The following is an 18358-nucleotide window of genomic DNA, read 5'->3' as shown; positions in this document are numbered from 1 at the left end:
TAATCTGTAATGGATATAGTTAAGGAACTGGCTTGTGTTGCCGTTGAGTATACAGTGGTACCTTGGTTTGCGAGCATAATTCGTTCCAGAAACGTGCTCGTAATCCAAACTACTCTTATATCAAAGCGAATTTCCCCATAAGAAATAATGGAAACCCAGATGATTTGTTCCAAAACTCAAAAATATTCATATACTGTAAAAATGATTAATCCAAAATACATACATACCTTTTTATATTTTTAATATTTAAATTTAATATACATAAAGCAATGAATTTATTAATTATTGGGTAGGATGACTTTCACTGTCACTAACGGAATCACTGCTATTTGTTGACTTTTTCTTTTTGTGCGACTTTAACAGTGACACTTGCTTTTGCCTCCTTTTAAGGATTTCACGGAAATATGACATTGCATTGTCGTTAAACAGATTCATCGCTTGCACTGCCACAGCTGTATTCGGGTGGTGCTTTTCTACAAAATTTTGTACTGATTCCCACATTTTACACACCTCCCTAATCTCATTTGAAGAGAGGGATGTCTCCATTTTTTTCTCCTCCTCCTCAGACGAGATCTCCTCCATAACCTCTTGCTGTTGCTCGCGATGCAGATCCATCAGTTCGTCGGTCGTAAACTCCTGGCCATGTTCCTCCACCAGCTCTTGAATGTCGTCCTTATTCACCTCCAGTCCCATGGTCGTCCCCAAGGACACAATTTCATTGACAACTGGCAGCTCCTGTTCATGAGCAAACCCCTCAACGCAATCAGACCAGTTTTCTCCAAGCAGAATTGAGGGTTCTCTTGGTGATCCCATCCCAGGCTTTATCGATGATCTTGAGGCAGTTTACGATGTGGAAATGATTTTTCCAAAACTCTCGGAGGGTAAGGTTAGTTCCTTCGGTCACCTCGAAGCATCGCTGAAATAGTGCCTTGATGTAAAGCTTTTTAAAGTTCGAAATGACCTGCTGATCCATGGGCTGGAGTAATGGAGTAGTGTTGGGAAGAAGGAACTTGACCTTAATGAACTCGAATTCTTCCAGTAAGTCGTCCTCAAGGCCTAAAGGATGAGCAGGAGCATTATCCATAACCAGCAAGACTTTGAGTGGCAGTTTTTTTTCTAAAAGGTATTTCTTCACTGCAGGACCGAAGACCTCGTTGATCCACTCAATGAACAAGATACGAGTGACCCAAGCCTTGCTGTTGGACCTCCACATAATGTTTAATTGGCTCTTCTGCACTTTGCATTTCTTGAAGGCTCGTGGATTCTCAGAATGATACACGAGCAGGGGCTTGACTTTGAAATCACCGCTTGCATTAGCACACAGCAAGAGGGTGAGACGGTCTTTCATGGGCTTGTGACCGAGCATTGCATTCTCTTCTCCTGTAACGTAGGTCCTCTTTGCCATCTTTTTTCCAAAAAAGCCCCGTCTCATCGCAATTAAAAACTTGCTGCGACAGGTAACACTCGGAAAGCATGAGCTTCTGGAACTCGGCAATGAACGCCTCAGCTGCCTTAGCGTCCAAACTTGCAGCCTCTCCATGCCTCACAACACTATGGATGCCACTTCTCCTCTTAAAGTTATCAAACCATCCCCTGCTCGTCTTGAAGCCTTCTTCATTTTCTGTAGATGTACCTGGCAGTTTACTTACGAGGTCGGCGTACAAGGCCTTTCCCTTCTCACAGATCAAGTTCTCGGTCACAGTATCACCTGCTAGTTGCTTCTCGTTTATCCACACCAAAAGCAACTTTTCTACATCTTCCAGAATACGTGGCCGTTGCTTTGATATTCTCGTGACTCCTTTTGCTACATCTAGTCCCCTTAGTTCTTCTTTCTTCTTTAATATTGTGCAAATCATTGACGTAGACTTCTTATAAAATCTTGCGATGGCAGCCACTTTCATACCTTGTTCGTGCTTCCCGATGATTTTCTTCTTAATTTCTACCGTAATAATCTTCTTCTTACCACCTTCCTTTTCAACCCTTTTTTTCATTGGGGCCATTTTCGTAGTGTACAGTTAATAAAGAAGTCGATATATTTGAGCACAAAATAAAAAAATGCTTTACGCACATACACGTGGTCACAACGCTAGCACGAATGTTCACTACAATGTTGACTCTATACGAATGAGGTATGCCGACTGAGATCGAGCATGTGGGACGAATACCCGATCAGCATGTGATCACGTGACGCTCGGCAGACAATTTTTAGGGAATAAAGCACAGTTACAAAAAGAGGAGGCACGCTTGATACACATAAACAAAGCTGCACACGTGTAGCAACTGAATAAACAACACCGTAAAGGCAGAGATACACTATTAACATCTCACATTTTACTAAAGCACATTTCTAGGGGTTACTACCATAAAACAATAAAAACAATTTCCAGTTGTGTTTCTGCTAGTGGAATCTGTTATAAACTGGTAGTAAACTCGATCTAATTGCATTTGCGATTATACCGATAGCTGGAATTGTGTCGGTTTTTACGTTATTATGGTGAAATGTGTTTCCCCTTCACTGATATAAAAAACATAAATACATTTTCAGAATCTTCTCTTCATTCCTATCATGTTGCATTCGGTTGGGGTGATTTTGCGTTCGACTGCCATTTCTTGTAAACACAAAGGCGAATCGTGCATAAGCGAATTCGATTCATGTTATATATGACATCGTTCTCCTATTTATAAATCGTGTATGATCAAATTTGTGTAGTGTAAACACGTGTTATACGAGAACTGACTGTAGTCTTATTGCAAAACCTCGCTCGTTTATCAAGTTAAAATTTATTAAAAATTTTTGCTTGTCTTGCAAAACACTCGCAGACCAAGTTACTCGCAATCCAAGGTACCACTGTACTTTTGGGTTGCTGCTGCATATTTTAGGTGCATCAAGCATAATTTACTTCTTTGTCTCGTGGTATGTAACTTTCCACTCTGTCCTATATTTTTGAATTTTTTTTGTGTTTTTGAGAGTTCACAGAATTTGGAGCAGGTTGAATGTTGACCTTTTTTATTTATACAGTGCAGTATTTCATCATTGAAGTCTGTTTCCCTATATGCTCTTGGCCCAAGTTTGGGATGACTGTATCTCCTCAATAAACCATTTGCAAGTGACCAAATGTTTGGTGCTTGTATCATCTTATAGGATTCAGTATATAATTGTATTCAGCAGTTTGAGATAGTTGGCTTTGACACTGGATGGTCAGATAGGTATACTGTATGTCAGAGTGATGTTGGTGGAAGTAAGATCACTATCTTTCCTGATCATGTTGTGTTTGGCTTGGCTTGTATAACTTTCTGGCATCTCAGTATCTGAACCAGTTTACCTTCTGAGACATTCATCAGGTCCAACTCGGAATTACCACTTTGTTGGTATTTAACATTGCAGATAGGTAAGCCGTACCAGTATTCCACCAAAGGTTGATAGCTTTAATAGTGGTCTCAGAATGTTTATGACTCTCAGTTTCAAATAATAAATTGCCAGATTAAATATAAATAATATTTATATTTAATATAAGAATTCTATAACTTTATACTTGTCAGTAAATTGCCAGATCTGAGTCTTCTCACCATTTTGGGTGTACCTGCCACATTTTCTAAATATTTCTCTATAAGAAATGGAGATACTCATACAGAATGTAAGATAAGGAATGATGGGTATTCCTGCTGTTGTCTGTCCGTACACTGTTTTTTTTTTTTTTTTTTTTTTTCTAACTCTGAGGCGCCTCCGTAGCCAGGTGGGAAGGAGCAGCAGTGCGTAGCACATGCTTCTTGATTAGACCGGGGTTCGAACCCGTCACCACCAAATACGGAGGATGCGGAAAGGTCAGGGAATGACCACCGCATATCCCGGAGCAATATGGCCTTAGTTGCTAATGCTCCTAAAATCCAAATAACAAACAAACAAACAACATTTTTAACTCTGATATATCATGGTCAGTTTCAATGATAGTGAATGATGAGTGCCTAAGCCACACAAGTGGAAGGTAATTGTCATTTTCCATAGTTTACTCCTTTTTGCCTTGGGGCAGGTTATCTTTCCCTCCCAGGTTTCCGGCCCGGCCATGGGGAAGCAGGAGCAGTCCTGCTAGAGTGCCCAAGTTAGTTAGTAATAAAAGGAAAAGAAAAAAGAAAGGTTGCTTTCTTTTCTGAAACTAGCTTACAATTCATAAGACCAAGTCTACTTTACTTAAAGTGAACAGAAGAAAAACTTTTGAAACCAAACAGGAACTGTAGTTTGAGATATCACTTTTTGAATCACGCAAAGAATTGCCTGATTATTATAATGCTTGGCACTTGGGGTCGAAGTTCGTTCCCTGAGTCATGCAGATGGACTGCTAGGTGAACAGTTCATGGGATTTTGCTAGTGATATACAGAAATTCTGCCAGCAAGGATAAGGAGGTAATTATGTCTCTGTATAGGCAATGGTTGGGGCATATCTTAAATAATGCATACAAGTCTTGAAGCCTCATTTTAGGAAGGATGTGGATTTGTTGAAAAGATGCACAGAAGAGCAACAGAATCAGTAAGGGGATACAAAAGGGCAACCTTATCAGAAAGACTCCTGCTCTACAAATTGTAGCATCTGCAAACAAGGTCAGCACAACTCAGAGGAAGATTATATTCTATGACAAAAGATGCAAATAAACTGACATTTATGACACTGTCTCTATAAAATGCTGTCTGTTTTTGCATTTTCCTTCTATGCACTGCATGCTGTCCTTATACTTATTTGTTTGAAAATGTCTGATTGCATCACATTTCCTGCCATTTGAAACTTAATAAAAAAAAATTTTAAAAATCACATATACATACAGTACACAATGTAAATATGTTACCTTTTTTTCAGATTTTACATTACATGGAAAATCTTGCATGTCTTCTGAAAATTTATATTGTATTTCTTTGGTATCTTACTGAAAGGCAATGTTAATTAGCTTTGTACTACAGAAGCTATGAAATGATTGTAAACAACATTGAAGAACCTGTTATCCTACATTTCTATTTTGCAACTTAGATTATTACAGCACACCTGATGACCAATTTGTTAATGAAAATAAGTAGAAATTCACAAAAGTTTTAAAAAATTCCAATTCTAATGTAGTTTAATTATTTTTTTGTAAAAAGAAAAAGATGGAAGAAACCCTTTGTCTCCAACTATATTATTATGGTTAGATAAAGAAGGGTCAAAATGAGTCAAAAATGAAGGTGTCTCTGCAACAAATCTGAGGAGTTGACAGTTATCCTAGAGCATATTTTCCTCATTGCTGAAAGTATGAAGATAATCCGATGGGATCCAGACCTGCAAAGTCTGAAGATTTTATGAATGCTGGAACGTTCACTTAAAAGTAAACGTTCCAGCATTCTGTTAGAATCTGTAATATGATGCCTGTGGAGCAATTTGCTCTAGGTTTGTTTCTTTAGTGGGTTGTCCTCTATGGATCACATAGTACTGGCCAGATGGGATGGGATGGGATGGGATGTGTGTGTGTGTGTAGAGGCTTTTATTTTTAGCTGTTTAGTTCATCAGTAGCATCTTTCTTCTGATACTCAGTGGAGGTTTGTGGGCCTCAACATAGAGACTTTGAACTGGAGATGTTTTGTATGCACCTAGGGCAATCTTAAGAGCAAAATGTTGGATGGGGTGAGATATGCCAAGCTACAATCCCTAGCAAAATCAAGTGCTTCATAGTCTAGACAAGATCTAAATTAGGGACCTATATAACACATAAGGGACCTATATTAGGGACCTATATAACACATAAAGTCCAAGGAAGTGAAGCCAGTCGACATCGATGGACAGGGCAGTGTCGAGTCAGTCTGGTGTGACATAAGCATAGGGAAATCAAAATTGAGAGTAGGAATGTGCTATAGGCCTAATGACTCTGATGAGTATAATAAGATATTGTACAGGGAAATAGAGTGGGCCAGTAAATCAGAGAGTCTTATAATGGGGGATTTTAATTTCCCAGATATTGACTGGAATTTGTGGATTGGTCACTCGCACACTAGCAAGGCTTTTGTGGATTTATTGGATGATTGTTTTCTACATCAGCATGTTCGTGAGGCAACAAGAGGGAGCAATACTCTTGATCTGATTATCAGTAGTGATTCTTCATGCATTAAGAATCTGCAGATAAATGAACCACTAGGTGGCAGTGATCACAGTGTGTTGAAGTGGGATTTACTCAAGGAGGTAACTACCATCAGAGGTAAAGGGAAGGGTTTTTGTTTTCGTAAAGGCGACTATGATGGTCTGAGACAGTATTTAAATTCTATACAGTGGGACCAACTGATGATGTTACCAACAGCAAACTCAAAATGGGAAGCATTCAAGGAACTAATCTTGGAGGCTACCAGGATTTACATACCAACTAAGAAATATTGTTCAAGGTTTAGGCCTAAATGGTTGTCAGATGAATTAATGAGACATGTGGCAGAGAAGAAAAATGCATGGGATACGTACAAATTAATGGGTGACATGGAAGCCTATGATAGATATAAGTTGGTCTGTAACCAAGTCACAAAGGAGATTAGGCAGGCAAAGGCAGACTACGAAAAATCCTTGGCAAAGGATGCAAAGAAAAACAGAAAAGAGTTCTTTACATATTTGAACTCGAGAAGGAAAGGGATGAATCAGATTGGTCCACTGGATATTGATGGTTCAACAGTTGAGGATCCTGCTCAGGTGGCTAACAATCTAAACGAGTATTTTGCATCTACATTCACGCATGAGGAGTTATTCAGGAAGGAGAATGATGTAGGTAAAGTAAACATTGGCAGTGAGCTGGATGATTTTGTAATAACTGAGAGGAAAGTGGAGGAGAGATTGTTGAGGATAAACATAAAAAAGGCACCTGGGGTGGATGGGATCTATCCAGTTATATTAAAGGAGGCAGCAAAGGAAGTATGCAAACCCCTAGCCATAATTATGAGAGCTTCTTTGGACTCAGGGGAGGTACCCATAGACTGGAGATGTGCAAATGTAACCCCAATTCACAAAGGAGGATCAAAGGCTGACACAAGTAATTATAGACCTGTTAGTTTAACCTCTGTTCCAGGTAAATTAATGGAGGCACTGGTTAAAGAAGCACTGCAGGATCATCTAGACAAGAATTCAGTTATAGCTCAGACGCAGCATGGTTTTGTTAAGGGCAGGTCTTGCCTGACCAATTTGATTGGATACTATGATGTAGCCACAAAAGAACTGGATGCAGGGAATAACTTTGATATTATATATTTGGATCTTAGAAAGGCTTTTGATACTGTTGCACATGGAAGACTGCTGCACAAATTGGAGCAGTGTGGCATTGGAGGCAAATTGCTGCTATGGATAAGGGGTTGGTTGAGTGGCAGAAGACAGAGAGTGGTAATCAATGGACACTGCTCAACGTGGACTAATGTTATTAGTGGAGTTCCTCAAGGTTCAGTGTTGGGTCCGTTGTTGTTTTCGGTGTTTATGAATGATATTGATGATGGGATATCAAGTTTAATGTCCAAGTTTGCAGATGATACAAAGGTTGGCAGGGTCGTTAAGGACACTACTGACGCTATGCTGCTGCAACAGGATCTGGAAAGGTTGAACAGATGGGCTGAGAGGTGGCAAATGAAGTTTAACATTGACAAATGTAAAGTACTACATATGGGAAACAGTAACCCCAGAGCAACGTATCAACTCTGCGGTACTACACTGACAGTGGTGGAGAATGAAAAGGACCTGGGGCAGGCAGATATGAAGTTCTCTGAGCAGTGTAGACGAGCTGCAAGAGTAGCTCATGGTGTGTTGTCAATGATATACAGGAATTTTTCTAGCAGGGATAAGGAGGTGATTATTCCCTTGTATAAGGCAATGGTTAGGCCACATCTTGAGTACTGTATACAGGTCTGGAGGCCTCATTTCAAGAAGGATGTAGAACTGCTGGAACGGGTACAGAGAAGGGCAACAAGATTAGTGAATGGAACAAAGGGTTGCTCTTACGAAGAAAGACTTAAGTTTTGCAAATTACAGAGTCTGGAGACTAGGCACCGGCGAGGTGATCTGATAGAGGTGTATAAGGCTTTGAATGGTTTGAGCATGCTCAATGCCAATGGGATTCTTCATCTTGCTCAGAATAATCACCTCAGAGGGCATAAATTCAAATTGAGGAAGGACGGATGTCGGATAGATGTGCGGAAATTTGCCTTTGGCCAGCGGGTGGTTGGTTGGTGGAACCGACTTCCATCACTTGTTGTAGAAGTTGATAGCCTAAACAAATTTAAAGCTGAACTGGACAGGTATTTGGAACGAACAGATAGGTGAAATGGGAGTGGGGTTTTTTTTTTTTTTTTTTGGCTGATGCTGAATAAGCTTGCTTTCTTGCATCATATGCCTCTACTAATGCTAATGCTAATATAAGTGGAGCAGTGTATAATATATATGTTCTGCTCCCCACTTGCACAATTTTCTTGTGCAAGTGGTCTGTATGTGTATGATGTGCATTTGGATGTTTAGTATGTTGCAAAAAATTATACCCAGGAAACAAATGCTGTTTACTATTGGCAAAGGATGATTGACTAAGCATAGCTCAGGTTAAGGATGTATCTTGTGCTTGTTGCAGAAATATGACTGTAGATTTCTGGTTAGATAGTTTGTATCTGTTTGTGTCATCCATTGTTCAGTGTTGCTGATAGAGATATGGTATCGAGAACAGAGCTTTGTGGAACTCCTTCATGTACTGTATATAGGCTTGAGAGAGAATCTAACAGTAGTAGACTCAGAAAGACCTATGTTGAAGGAAGTTTTGAGTAAAATCTGGTACATGTCCTCTCAGATAAACAAAATGAAGATCTATTAAGATTTCACAGCACCATATAGTATTAAAGGCTTTCTCTATATCAGGGCATACCATGACTGGATGTTTATTACTGGTAAATGCATTTCTGACATTTGGTTCTGCCTTTACTATGAGGTCTAAGGTTGATCTGGTTTTCTGAAAGCCAGACTATTACTGGTTATTATTGATCATGTTCCATGACTCAAGGTGAATCAATAGAGTATTATGCCGACCGGGCTAGCCGGGTAGGTAAAGTGCCCGCCTGGCAACCCAAAGGTCGCAGGTTCGATTCCCGCGTTGGGCTGGATATCACGGCCACGATACACGAAGGAAGCAAGAAAAAACTGGTTCCTTTGTAATACACATTTGTATTGATCACATCATAAGAAATAAATAAATAGAGTATTATTATTATTTTTTTTTAGGGTTTTACTTAAGAAGCTGGTAAGAGAAATTGGTCTACGATTACGAGGAACAGAATGATCTTTTCCTAGTTTGGGGATTGCTTGGAGTGATGCCAGGAACCGGGAAATGTATATTCAGAGAAGATTCAAATAAAAAAGTTCAGCAGTAAGAAAAATGATTTTTGATTTTTAAGTTTGAGGGTACGATATAATAAAGCCCCTCACGGCCAGCAGCACTCTTCTTCCTTAAGGTAGTTATGGATTCTTGCAGTTTTGAAAGTGTGAGTGGTTGGTTATGAGGTAAAGGACAAGTAGATTTAAAGCTCAGTTTTGATACCTCAAATATAGCTTTACTTTTTTTTGAAATGACAGATTATATGTGGCCATGGCAGACAAGTCAGAGAACAGCTCCTAAAGCATACAGTATTTACCATTTAACTGCTTTATTTTTTTCCCAGTTTATTCTAACATTAGTATATTTGTTAATCGAGGAAGCAGAGTTCTTTTTAACCTTTTGCCAAATGCAATTTTGCTTTGCAATGACTTAGAGCCAAAGCAAAATGCAATTTTGCTTTGGCTCTAAGTCTCTTATAGTTAATAAGATTGGCAGTGGTGGACAGCTATTTGCAGAAAAGGTTCTATGCTATGTTCATTTCTCTCTTTCTTTTTTTGCTTTTTAACAATCTTTGTTCCACCAGAGATTGATATATCTATAGCTTCTTATTTGGGACTGCATAATGGCAGCTGTTATTGATTTTAATTGTGATGTGCTTTGTGATAGTATCACATCATCAAGTCCTATCTGTGATAGAACTTAATGATGTGGTTGGCTTATTTTGTCCAGTCTGCTTTGGAAAATTTCCATTTCATTCAGATTTGTGCTGTTATGGAGCGGGAGGTTTGAATTCTATATATTAGCAAATAGTGATTGCTGTTGAGAGATTGCCAAATACTGTCCACACAATACTTTTTTAGCATTAGCATTAGTAGAGGCATTTGATGCAAAAAAGCAAGCTTATGCAGCATCAGCCAAAAAAAAAAAAAAAAAAAAAGAATCCACTTCACCCCTCTGTTCATTCAAAATACCTGTCCAGCTGAGCCTTAAACTTATTTAGGCTATCAACTTCCACGACAAGGGATGGAAGTCTGTTCCACCAACCAACCACCCGCTGGCTAAAGGCAAATTTCTGTACGTCTATCCTACATCTGTCTTTCCTCAATTTGAATTTATGCCCTCTCAGGTGATTATTCTGAGCGAGAGGAAGAATCCCATCATCATTGAGCATGCTCAAACCATTCAAGGCTTTGTACACCTCTATCAGATCACCTTGCTGGTGCCTAGTCTCCAGACACTGTAATTTGCAAAACTTAAGCCTTTCTTCGTAAGAGCACCCCTTTTTTCCATTCACTAATCTTGTTGCCCTTCTCTGTACTCGTTCCAGCAGCTCTACATCCTTTTTGAAATGAGGCCTCCAGACCTGTATACAGTACTCTAGGTGTGGCCTGACCATTGCCTTATACAAGGGAATAATCACCTCCTTATCCCTGCTAGAAAAATTCCTATATATCATTGACAATACACCATGAGCTACTCTTGCAGCTCATCTGCACTGCTCAGAGAACTTCATATCTGCCTGCACAACCACCCCCAGGTCCCTTTCATTCTCTACCACTGTCAGTGTAGTACCACAGAGTTGATACGTTGCTCTGGGGTTGCTGTTTTCCATGTTTTCCATGTTTAACATTTGTCAATGTTAAACTTCATTTGCCACCTCTCAGCCCATCTGCTCAACCTTTCCAAATCCTGTTGCAGCAGCATAGTGTCAGTAGTGTCCTTGACAACCCTGCCTACCTTTGTATCGTCTGCAAACTTCGACATTAAGCTTGATATACCATCATCAATATCATTTATGAATACAGAAAACAATAATGGACCCAACACTGAGCCCTGAGGGACTACACTAATAACATTAGTCCACGACGAGCAGTGTCCATTGATTACCACTCTCTGTCTTCTCCCCCTCAGCCACCCCTTTATCCACAGCAGCAATTTGCCTCCAGTGTCACACTGCTCCAATTTGTGTAGCAGTCTTCCATGTGCAACAGTATCAAAAGCCTTTCTAAGATCCAAGTATATAATATCAAAGTTATTCCCTGCATCCAGTTCCTTTGTGACTGCATCATAGTATCCAATCAAATTGGTCAGGCAAGACTTCCCCTTAACAAAACCATGCTGTGTCCGAGATATAACTGAAGTCTTGTCTAAATGATCCTGCAGTGCTTCTTTAACTAGTGCCTCCATTAATTTTCCTGGAACAGAAATTAAACTCACAGGTCTATAATTACTTGTGTCAGCCTTTGATCCTCCTTTGTGAATTGGGGTCACATTTGCACATCTCCAGTCTGTGGGTACCATGCTGTGTCCGAGATATAACTGAAGTCTTGTCTAAATGATCCTGCAGTGCTTCTTTAACTAGTGCCTCCATTAATTTTCCTGGAACAGAAATTAAACTCACAGGTCTATAATTACTTGTGTCAGCCTTTGATCCTCCTTTGTGAATTGGGGTCACATTTGCACATCTCCAGTCTGTAGATCCCATCCACCCCAGGTGCCTTTCTTGTGTTTATCTTCAACAATTTCTCCTCCACTTTACTCTCAGTTATTACAAGATTCTCTAGCTTACTGTTAGAGTTGAATACACCTCTGGCTTTCCCCTCGCTAAATAACTTGGACCAGAAGAGGACCAGAAAGCAGATGGGAAGATATATTGCACAGGATGATCCTGTAGAAAAATGGATGTAAGCGGATGGGCCAGTATTCAGTAATGATAAATTCTGTCTGCCCAGTAGCTTTTAAATGAGCTGTCCTCATCTGTTTGGACAGGAGAACCCTATAATGACTGATGCCCATTTTAGAATAAGGTCATCCTGAATTGTACACAGATGGTTAGATAGAATGTAGATTGAAATAAGTGTTAAGGCAATAGCAATCAAAGACAGATATATTACAATAGAACTATTTGTAATAGATCTATCTTGCCAAAAGAGAGTATATTTTCCTCCTCAACTGAGAGAGATACTTGAGTAAGGTGTTTGCAAGCAGATGTCAACAGGATGAAAATGATTGCTTAGCTTACAGATATCATCAACATTGATACAAAAGCCTCTACAGTTCTGCCATACGATGTGTTGCATTATTTGGTTTTAAAGGTTGAGGCCATTTCTAGCTGATTTTTAAGTCAAGACTGTTTATGGCATTCTAGCTTCTTCATCTGCCCTTTTTTTCTAAAAGGTTGGACATCCAGTGTTCATGTCATCTTTAGTACTGGTTAATCTGGGTTAGCAGTTTCATCAACATCCATATTCATTAATGTAATTTGTCTTAGTTGGAGTTGATATTTTTACTTTTATGATGTTTGTTGCATATGACTCTTTTCTTTGGGAAGGGGGGGGTCTGTTCTGAGGATGATAAGAGCATTGATCAGGCCCAGTCATCAAGAATATGGTTAGGGGCACTTAAGACTTCAGTTTGTGTAGCTGTTGGCTGATATTTTTGGGTTGCTTCTACATATGTGTGTTTAAGTGTATTGAGCATAATTTATTTCTTTGCCCCTTGGTAGATAACTTTCTACTCAAACCTATATTTTTGAAATTCTTCCTATTTTCTAGAGTTTACAGAATTTGGAGCAGGCTGGATTTTGGCCTTTTAAATTTGGACAGTGAGGGTTTTTCAACATCACAGTCCATTTGAATATGTGCTTTAGACCAGAGGAAGACTGGATCAAAAATTCTTACCGGGGAAAACTTGTAGCCATCTCATACTAGTGTTTATGGCTAAAATCACACCGGCTTCCATCAGTCTGCAGCCTCCGGCCCACTGGGGTTTCCCCGGTAAGTTTTATGGCCAGTTCGCCTCTGCTTTAGACCCACAGTTTTGGTAGACTATCTCTTTGACAAGATGTTGGGACTGACCAAAATTTTGGCACTTGTAGTATCTGATAAAATTCAGTATTTATGATCATATATGGCAGTTGAGATAGTCAGCTTTAAAAATGGATGGTAAGATAGGCATACTAAATGTCAGGATGATGTTGCATGTGGGAATAAGCTCACCATTTTTCCTGCTCACGTGTTTGGCTTGTATGACTTTTTTGGTTTTTCAGTTCCTCGATCGGTTCTTCATGTTTTGATCTTTCATGATCTTTCCTGATCATGATGCATTTGATTTGACTTGTATGACTTTTTGGTTTTCACTTTAATATTCTGTGACATTCCTCAGGTCCCACTCTGTGATTATCCTTTATTAACATATTTATTATTAATGATATTGATGAAGACACATCAAGTTGATTGTCTAATTTTGCAGATGATACAAAGGCTAGTTGCTGACAGTAATTAGGGTATTCCACTGCAGCAAGATCTAGATAAATTAGGTAAAATGGTCTGAGAAGTGGTAAATGCAAGGAACTACATACAGGCAGAAGTAATCCCAGAATAGCATACCAATTACGTGGTACCACACTCAAAGCAGTTGGAAATGAAAGAGACCTAGGGGTAATTGTATAGTTCAACATTAAGTTCTCTGAACAGTGCAGAAAGGCTGCCAGAATAGCTCATTCAGGGAAGTAATCATGGGGCTCTGTTTTTGATCTATAGCATACTTTAACAGCAGAAAAAAAAAAAAAGAAGAGGTGATTATCTCTGTATAAAGCAATGGTTAGCCCACAACTTGAGTAGTGCATATAGATCCGGAAATCTCATTTTAAGAAAGATGTGGATCTCTTGGAACAGGTGCTAAGAAGAGCAACAAGATTATCAAGAATAACAAAGGAGCACTCTTACTATAAAAGACTTCGGTTCTGCAAAGTGCAGCACCTTACTGAAGTGTTTTAAGGCTTTGAACTGATTGAGTAAACTTAGTGATGATAGTATTCTCTTTCCCAGACAAAGTACACAAGGACATAAATTCAAACTGAAAAATTTTGGCTGCAGAATAGATGCGCCAACATCTGCTTTCAGTCATAGAGTAACTAATTATTGGAACAGACTACCATCTGGTGTTGTGGAGGTGGGTAGTTTGAATAAAGGAAAAATTAGACATACTATTAGATGAGCTTTCATACTATGCTATGTAGGGAATATGTAGTATTAGAGGTTAAAGATAGACATAACCATTTTTGTATGTTTAATGAAGTTTTTCTTTCCAAAATCTTCCAGTTAAACATATAAAAATGGTTATGGCTGCTCACTTAGATTTGATTCAGTATTTACAACGTCAATGTGTTACCTAATAAAGGCAATCTGTTGTCTAACAAGAGAGGCCAATAAGTTTCTCTTATTTGACAATAGATTGCCTTGAAACAACTGTCACTGCAGTGCCCCAAAATTTTGAACAAATAGTACATTCATGTTTTTTTGTGTTTTTTTTTTTAGTGATCATATTTGTATTAAAACCATATTAGAAATTTAGGTAGACTCTTGGATAATGATATCACATCTACTGTGGCCATAAATCCAAGCCTGCCAGCTGAAATATAGATTTTGTCACTGGAAGGTCAAAGCATCCTCACTGAATACAGAGATACATACAATTTTCATGTTAAAAGGTTATATTTTGTATATGGTGAGATATGAAGGACATAATTCACTTCAAACTTTTGAAGCAAAATGAGAGTTAACTGTCATAACTTATGATCATTTAAGTCAAGCTTTAACTGCAAATTGAGATGCATCTCTGAATTCAAAAGGTGTAATACACCTGCATGATAATATAATGCCAAACTTAAATGATGAAAAATACTGATCATGGTAGCCCCATCTTATCCATCACACTCTCTAGAGTAGGTTTAAAAGTGATGGATGGTATTAGTTTGGTATCTATCTAGCTATATCATGCTCCATCAAATTTTTTATTAATTTGGTCAGCTCACCACTTCTTGGATGGGAAGAGGTATTGCAACTGTGATATGGTCAAATTGACCTAGGATTGTTTTTATTACAAAATAGATCAAATCTTACTGTCAGTATATCCAAAAGTATGGAATGATAGTACTTAGCAATAAATTCAGAAATGGGGGAACTATATTCTATACTGAAGAAATTCACAGTTTTGATCTATTCTAGAATTACGTTTGCATTTGCATCATGATTATGTTGTCGGCACCATGCCAAAACCACAAATGTGCAAATTTGGCACTTTTTACGTAAATGCATTCTTGAGGTTGTTTCTTGGTCAACTACACCCTGCCAAAGACTTGTATGTGTATTTAAAAGCCAAATGGTTGAAAATTCTACATGCATTTTCACTTATCTGTGGAAAAAACACTTCTCACCATGCAGATTCACAAATGGCACTTTCATTAATTTGGCTTGGTAAATACTGACAGAGCAATTTGGGAAAGTACCACTTTCGGGTTTTTGGCATGCACAGTAGGGTGGGGGGATTCCAGCTTGTGCATGTTGTTATATGAATGGTTTTGTTTGTCTCAGTTTGCCAATCAGTATTACTGTTTAATTGTCCTTTGTAACATCTCATTTTTGTGGTCAAAAGTAAAATTCTTGCACCGTGTTCCTCACTTCAAATGGAATCTAATTTGGAAGACGAAGATTGCAATTCCTTGAATGACTTTTAAGTTTCAGATGACGATAAAAATTATTCCAGTTTTAAAAACTGTTAGACACATTTTTTGAGCCGGGCCATTCAGAAATGGAGTGTGACTCAATGCACTCTAAAGTTGAGAGAAAAGCCAAGTATCTACCTGTGTATGTCCCTGAGGAAGGGGCCCAAATAATTAGAGGTGCAAGATTAAAACCTACACCATTCTGTGTAAATATCATGCAATGCAATGACTTTTGCAATTTTACTTTTCTCGCTAAACAACTTAAAGGCGGAGTTCCTTGGAGAAAAGTCTGCTGCCTTGAATTCCAAAGAGGACAGTACAGGCATGTCACAATGTTTTACAAAACAAACTACAAAGATGAATTTATAACAGTAAACCTAAACAGACCTAAAGGAAGATCCAGCAATGAGCAACCTAACCATCCCAAAGTCTATAATGAGGAACTTTGTATATCTCAAGCAAAGCCTAAAGATTTAATGAGAATGTGCCAATATTTGACAATACCAAAGGAGTATCATAAATTCTATTAAAATTAAAAGCATCAGTAGAAATAAGGGATATTACCAGCAACGGATTTAAGTGAAGAATATGAATATGAAGAAGATACTGAAAATTAATTTATACCAACTTGTATGTTATTGTAATTAAACCTGTGTTATTAATATATTTTTCATTTAGTTATATGTATATATTATTCTAACCTTGTTTTATTAATAAATTATTCATTTCTGACCAACAAAAATGTGTTCAAAATATTTTTTTCACCTTTTCAATTCTTTATGAATCTGACAAACTTTCAAACTTCACAATGCCAAAATCCCAAAAGCGCTTTTTAAGCCCCTACATAACGGCAACCTTAAATAACCAATATGGATTAAAAACAGCATCTTTGGGAGGTACTTATAAAACAACATTTAGTTAAATAACTTAAAAACTTGATTTTTCTAAAATCAAAGAATCTTTAAATGTGTTTTTCTCAAAACTATCTTTTTGCAGATTCATGGTTTTGGCATGGGATCGATAACATAATAAGTCCACCATATTTAATTATTCTATGAATAAAATTTTTAAAAATTAAACAAAAACAATTACCTTATAATATCTTATTATCACAATAAAAGCTGCAGCCTGAAAATAATTAAAGCATTATACATAAACATCCAATTGACTAAAAACACTTTTGAACAATGTTAAAAACTTATAATATTTGAATTATCATATTTTACCTTTTTTTTCATGCCATTTAAGTATTCTTTGTACATTTCTGAGCGTAAATAGCGTGAGTAACTGTCACTCTTCATTAGTTGATACAAATGAGCCTATGAAAATATGACATGGGTACTTGTAAAGTTTAAAGTTAAAAACAATATGTACACAGAATGGCAAACCTGAATCATAAATACCATATTTTTAAAAGAAGTTTTTATTTAACTCTTTTCAATATATACGTGAGATTTGTTTTACTTTCTGTTAAAAGACAAGCATTAACTGATATAATTTCACATGCATTAACAAAAAACTTAATATCTTGTGGTAGTAGGTGTTTTGTTAATGCATGTCAAGTTTTTGAGTTTGTTTTCCTCATGAAATATTTAACTCTTGTTATGGCAGAGACCTCAAATTTATTAATATTAGTATAAACCTATATGATAAAATGGCAAACCCTTTGACAATAAGATTTTCAAAGAGTTTATTAATTTAAAGAATCACAAAAAACAAAAGGTTTCTTTGGGGAAATGTCTTAATTACACACAATCAAAATGCTCACATAAAAGAATTTGGCAAAGAAGTCCAAGAGAAAATAATTCTCTGAATTTGTGATGTTAAAAGGAATGGAATGAACAGTATTGGCATACTATGGTGGGGGGGGGATTAGAACTATCAATATTGATGATAGGCAAGTAGATAGTTGATGAGTTTACCAGCTTCTGTACGCTCTTTCTTCTGTAGTCACACAAGAACATGTTTAAATGGGCAAACAACTGTTGTTAAGCTAACAGTTATTTGGCATTGAATGATAAGTGAAAAGCCTAGGAGAAATTAGATTTAAAAGTGATTGATGGTATTGGTTTGATGGAGTTTATGATATCTATCTAGATTTACTAATAGAAGCAGTTAAGGTGGGGACTAAACCATTATTTACAATAATAGAAGCATCCTTAGACTCGGATAAAAGTCTAAAAAGATTGGAAACATGAAAATATCTCTCCCACATGCAAAGAATAATCCAGGCAACTTGTTGTTGAGCTAGCCTGTGGAATCCCACTGCTGTGCAAAGGCCTCCCCTGACTTTCTCCATTCATATCAGTTCAATGCCAGCTTTGTCCAAGTGGGAGCCCATAAGGGATGTTAACTCATTTCTCCACCTGGTTTTTTGTCTTCCTCTATTTCTTTTTCCTTCTCTTGGTAGCCAAACAGTTGTGAGCTAATCCCACAAGTCCTCTTGTTTAATGGCGAGATGCCCTGCCCACTTCCATTTTAAAGACTTGGATGTCTTGATGGCATCACTGATTTTAGTTCTTT

At 37.8% G+C, this 18358-nt stretch overlaps 1 protein-coding gene across 5 annotated transcripts in view; it reads right to left on the bottom strand.

Moving 5' to 3' along the window:
- The window catches only part of LOC150084661 (regulator of G protein signaling 7-like), a 759190-nt gene that overhangs the window by 188688 nt on the left and 552144 nt on the right, over positions 1-18358 (bottom strand). For all 5 annotated transcript variants that reach the window (XR_016547071.1, XM_090375401.1, XM_090375402.1 and 2 more), the window contains one exon: positions 17062-17154. Coding sequence is in view for 4 of the 5 variants with exons in the window: in XM_090375401.1 (XP_090231527.1) it covers positions 17062-17154 (93 nt within the window). In the remaining variant the exon portion in view is untranslated. The remainder of the gene's footprint in view (positions 1-17061; positions 17155-18358) is intronic.

This window comes from Mastigoproctus giganteus, chromosome 6 (genome assembly GCF_048544385.1).
Source record: "Mastigoproctus giganteus isolate SK-2022 chromosome 6, ASM4854438v1, whole genome shotgun sequence".
NCBI classification, from domain to species: domain Eukaryota; kingdom Metazoa; phylum Arthropoda; class Arachnida; order Uropygi; family Thelyphonidae; genus Mastigoproctus; species Mastigoproctus giganteus.
Note: the sequence above shows the minus strand (reverse complement) of the source record. Positions and strands in the feature narration are given on the sequence as shown.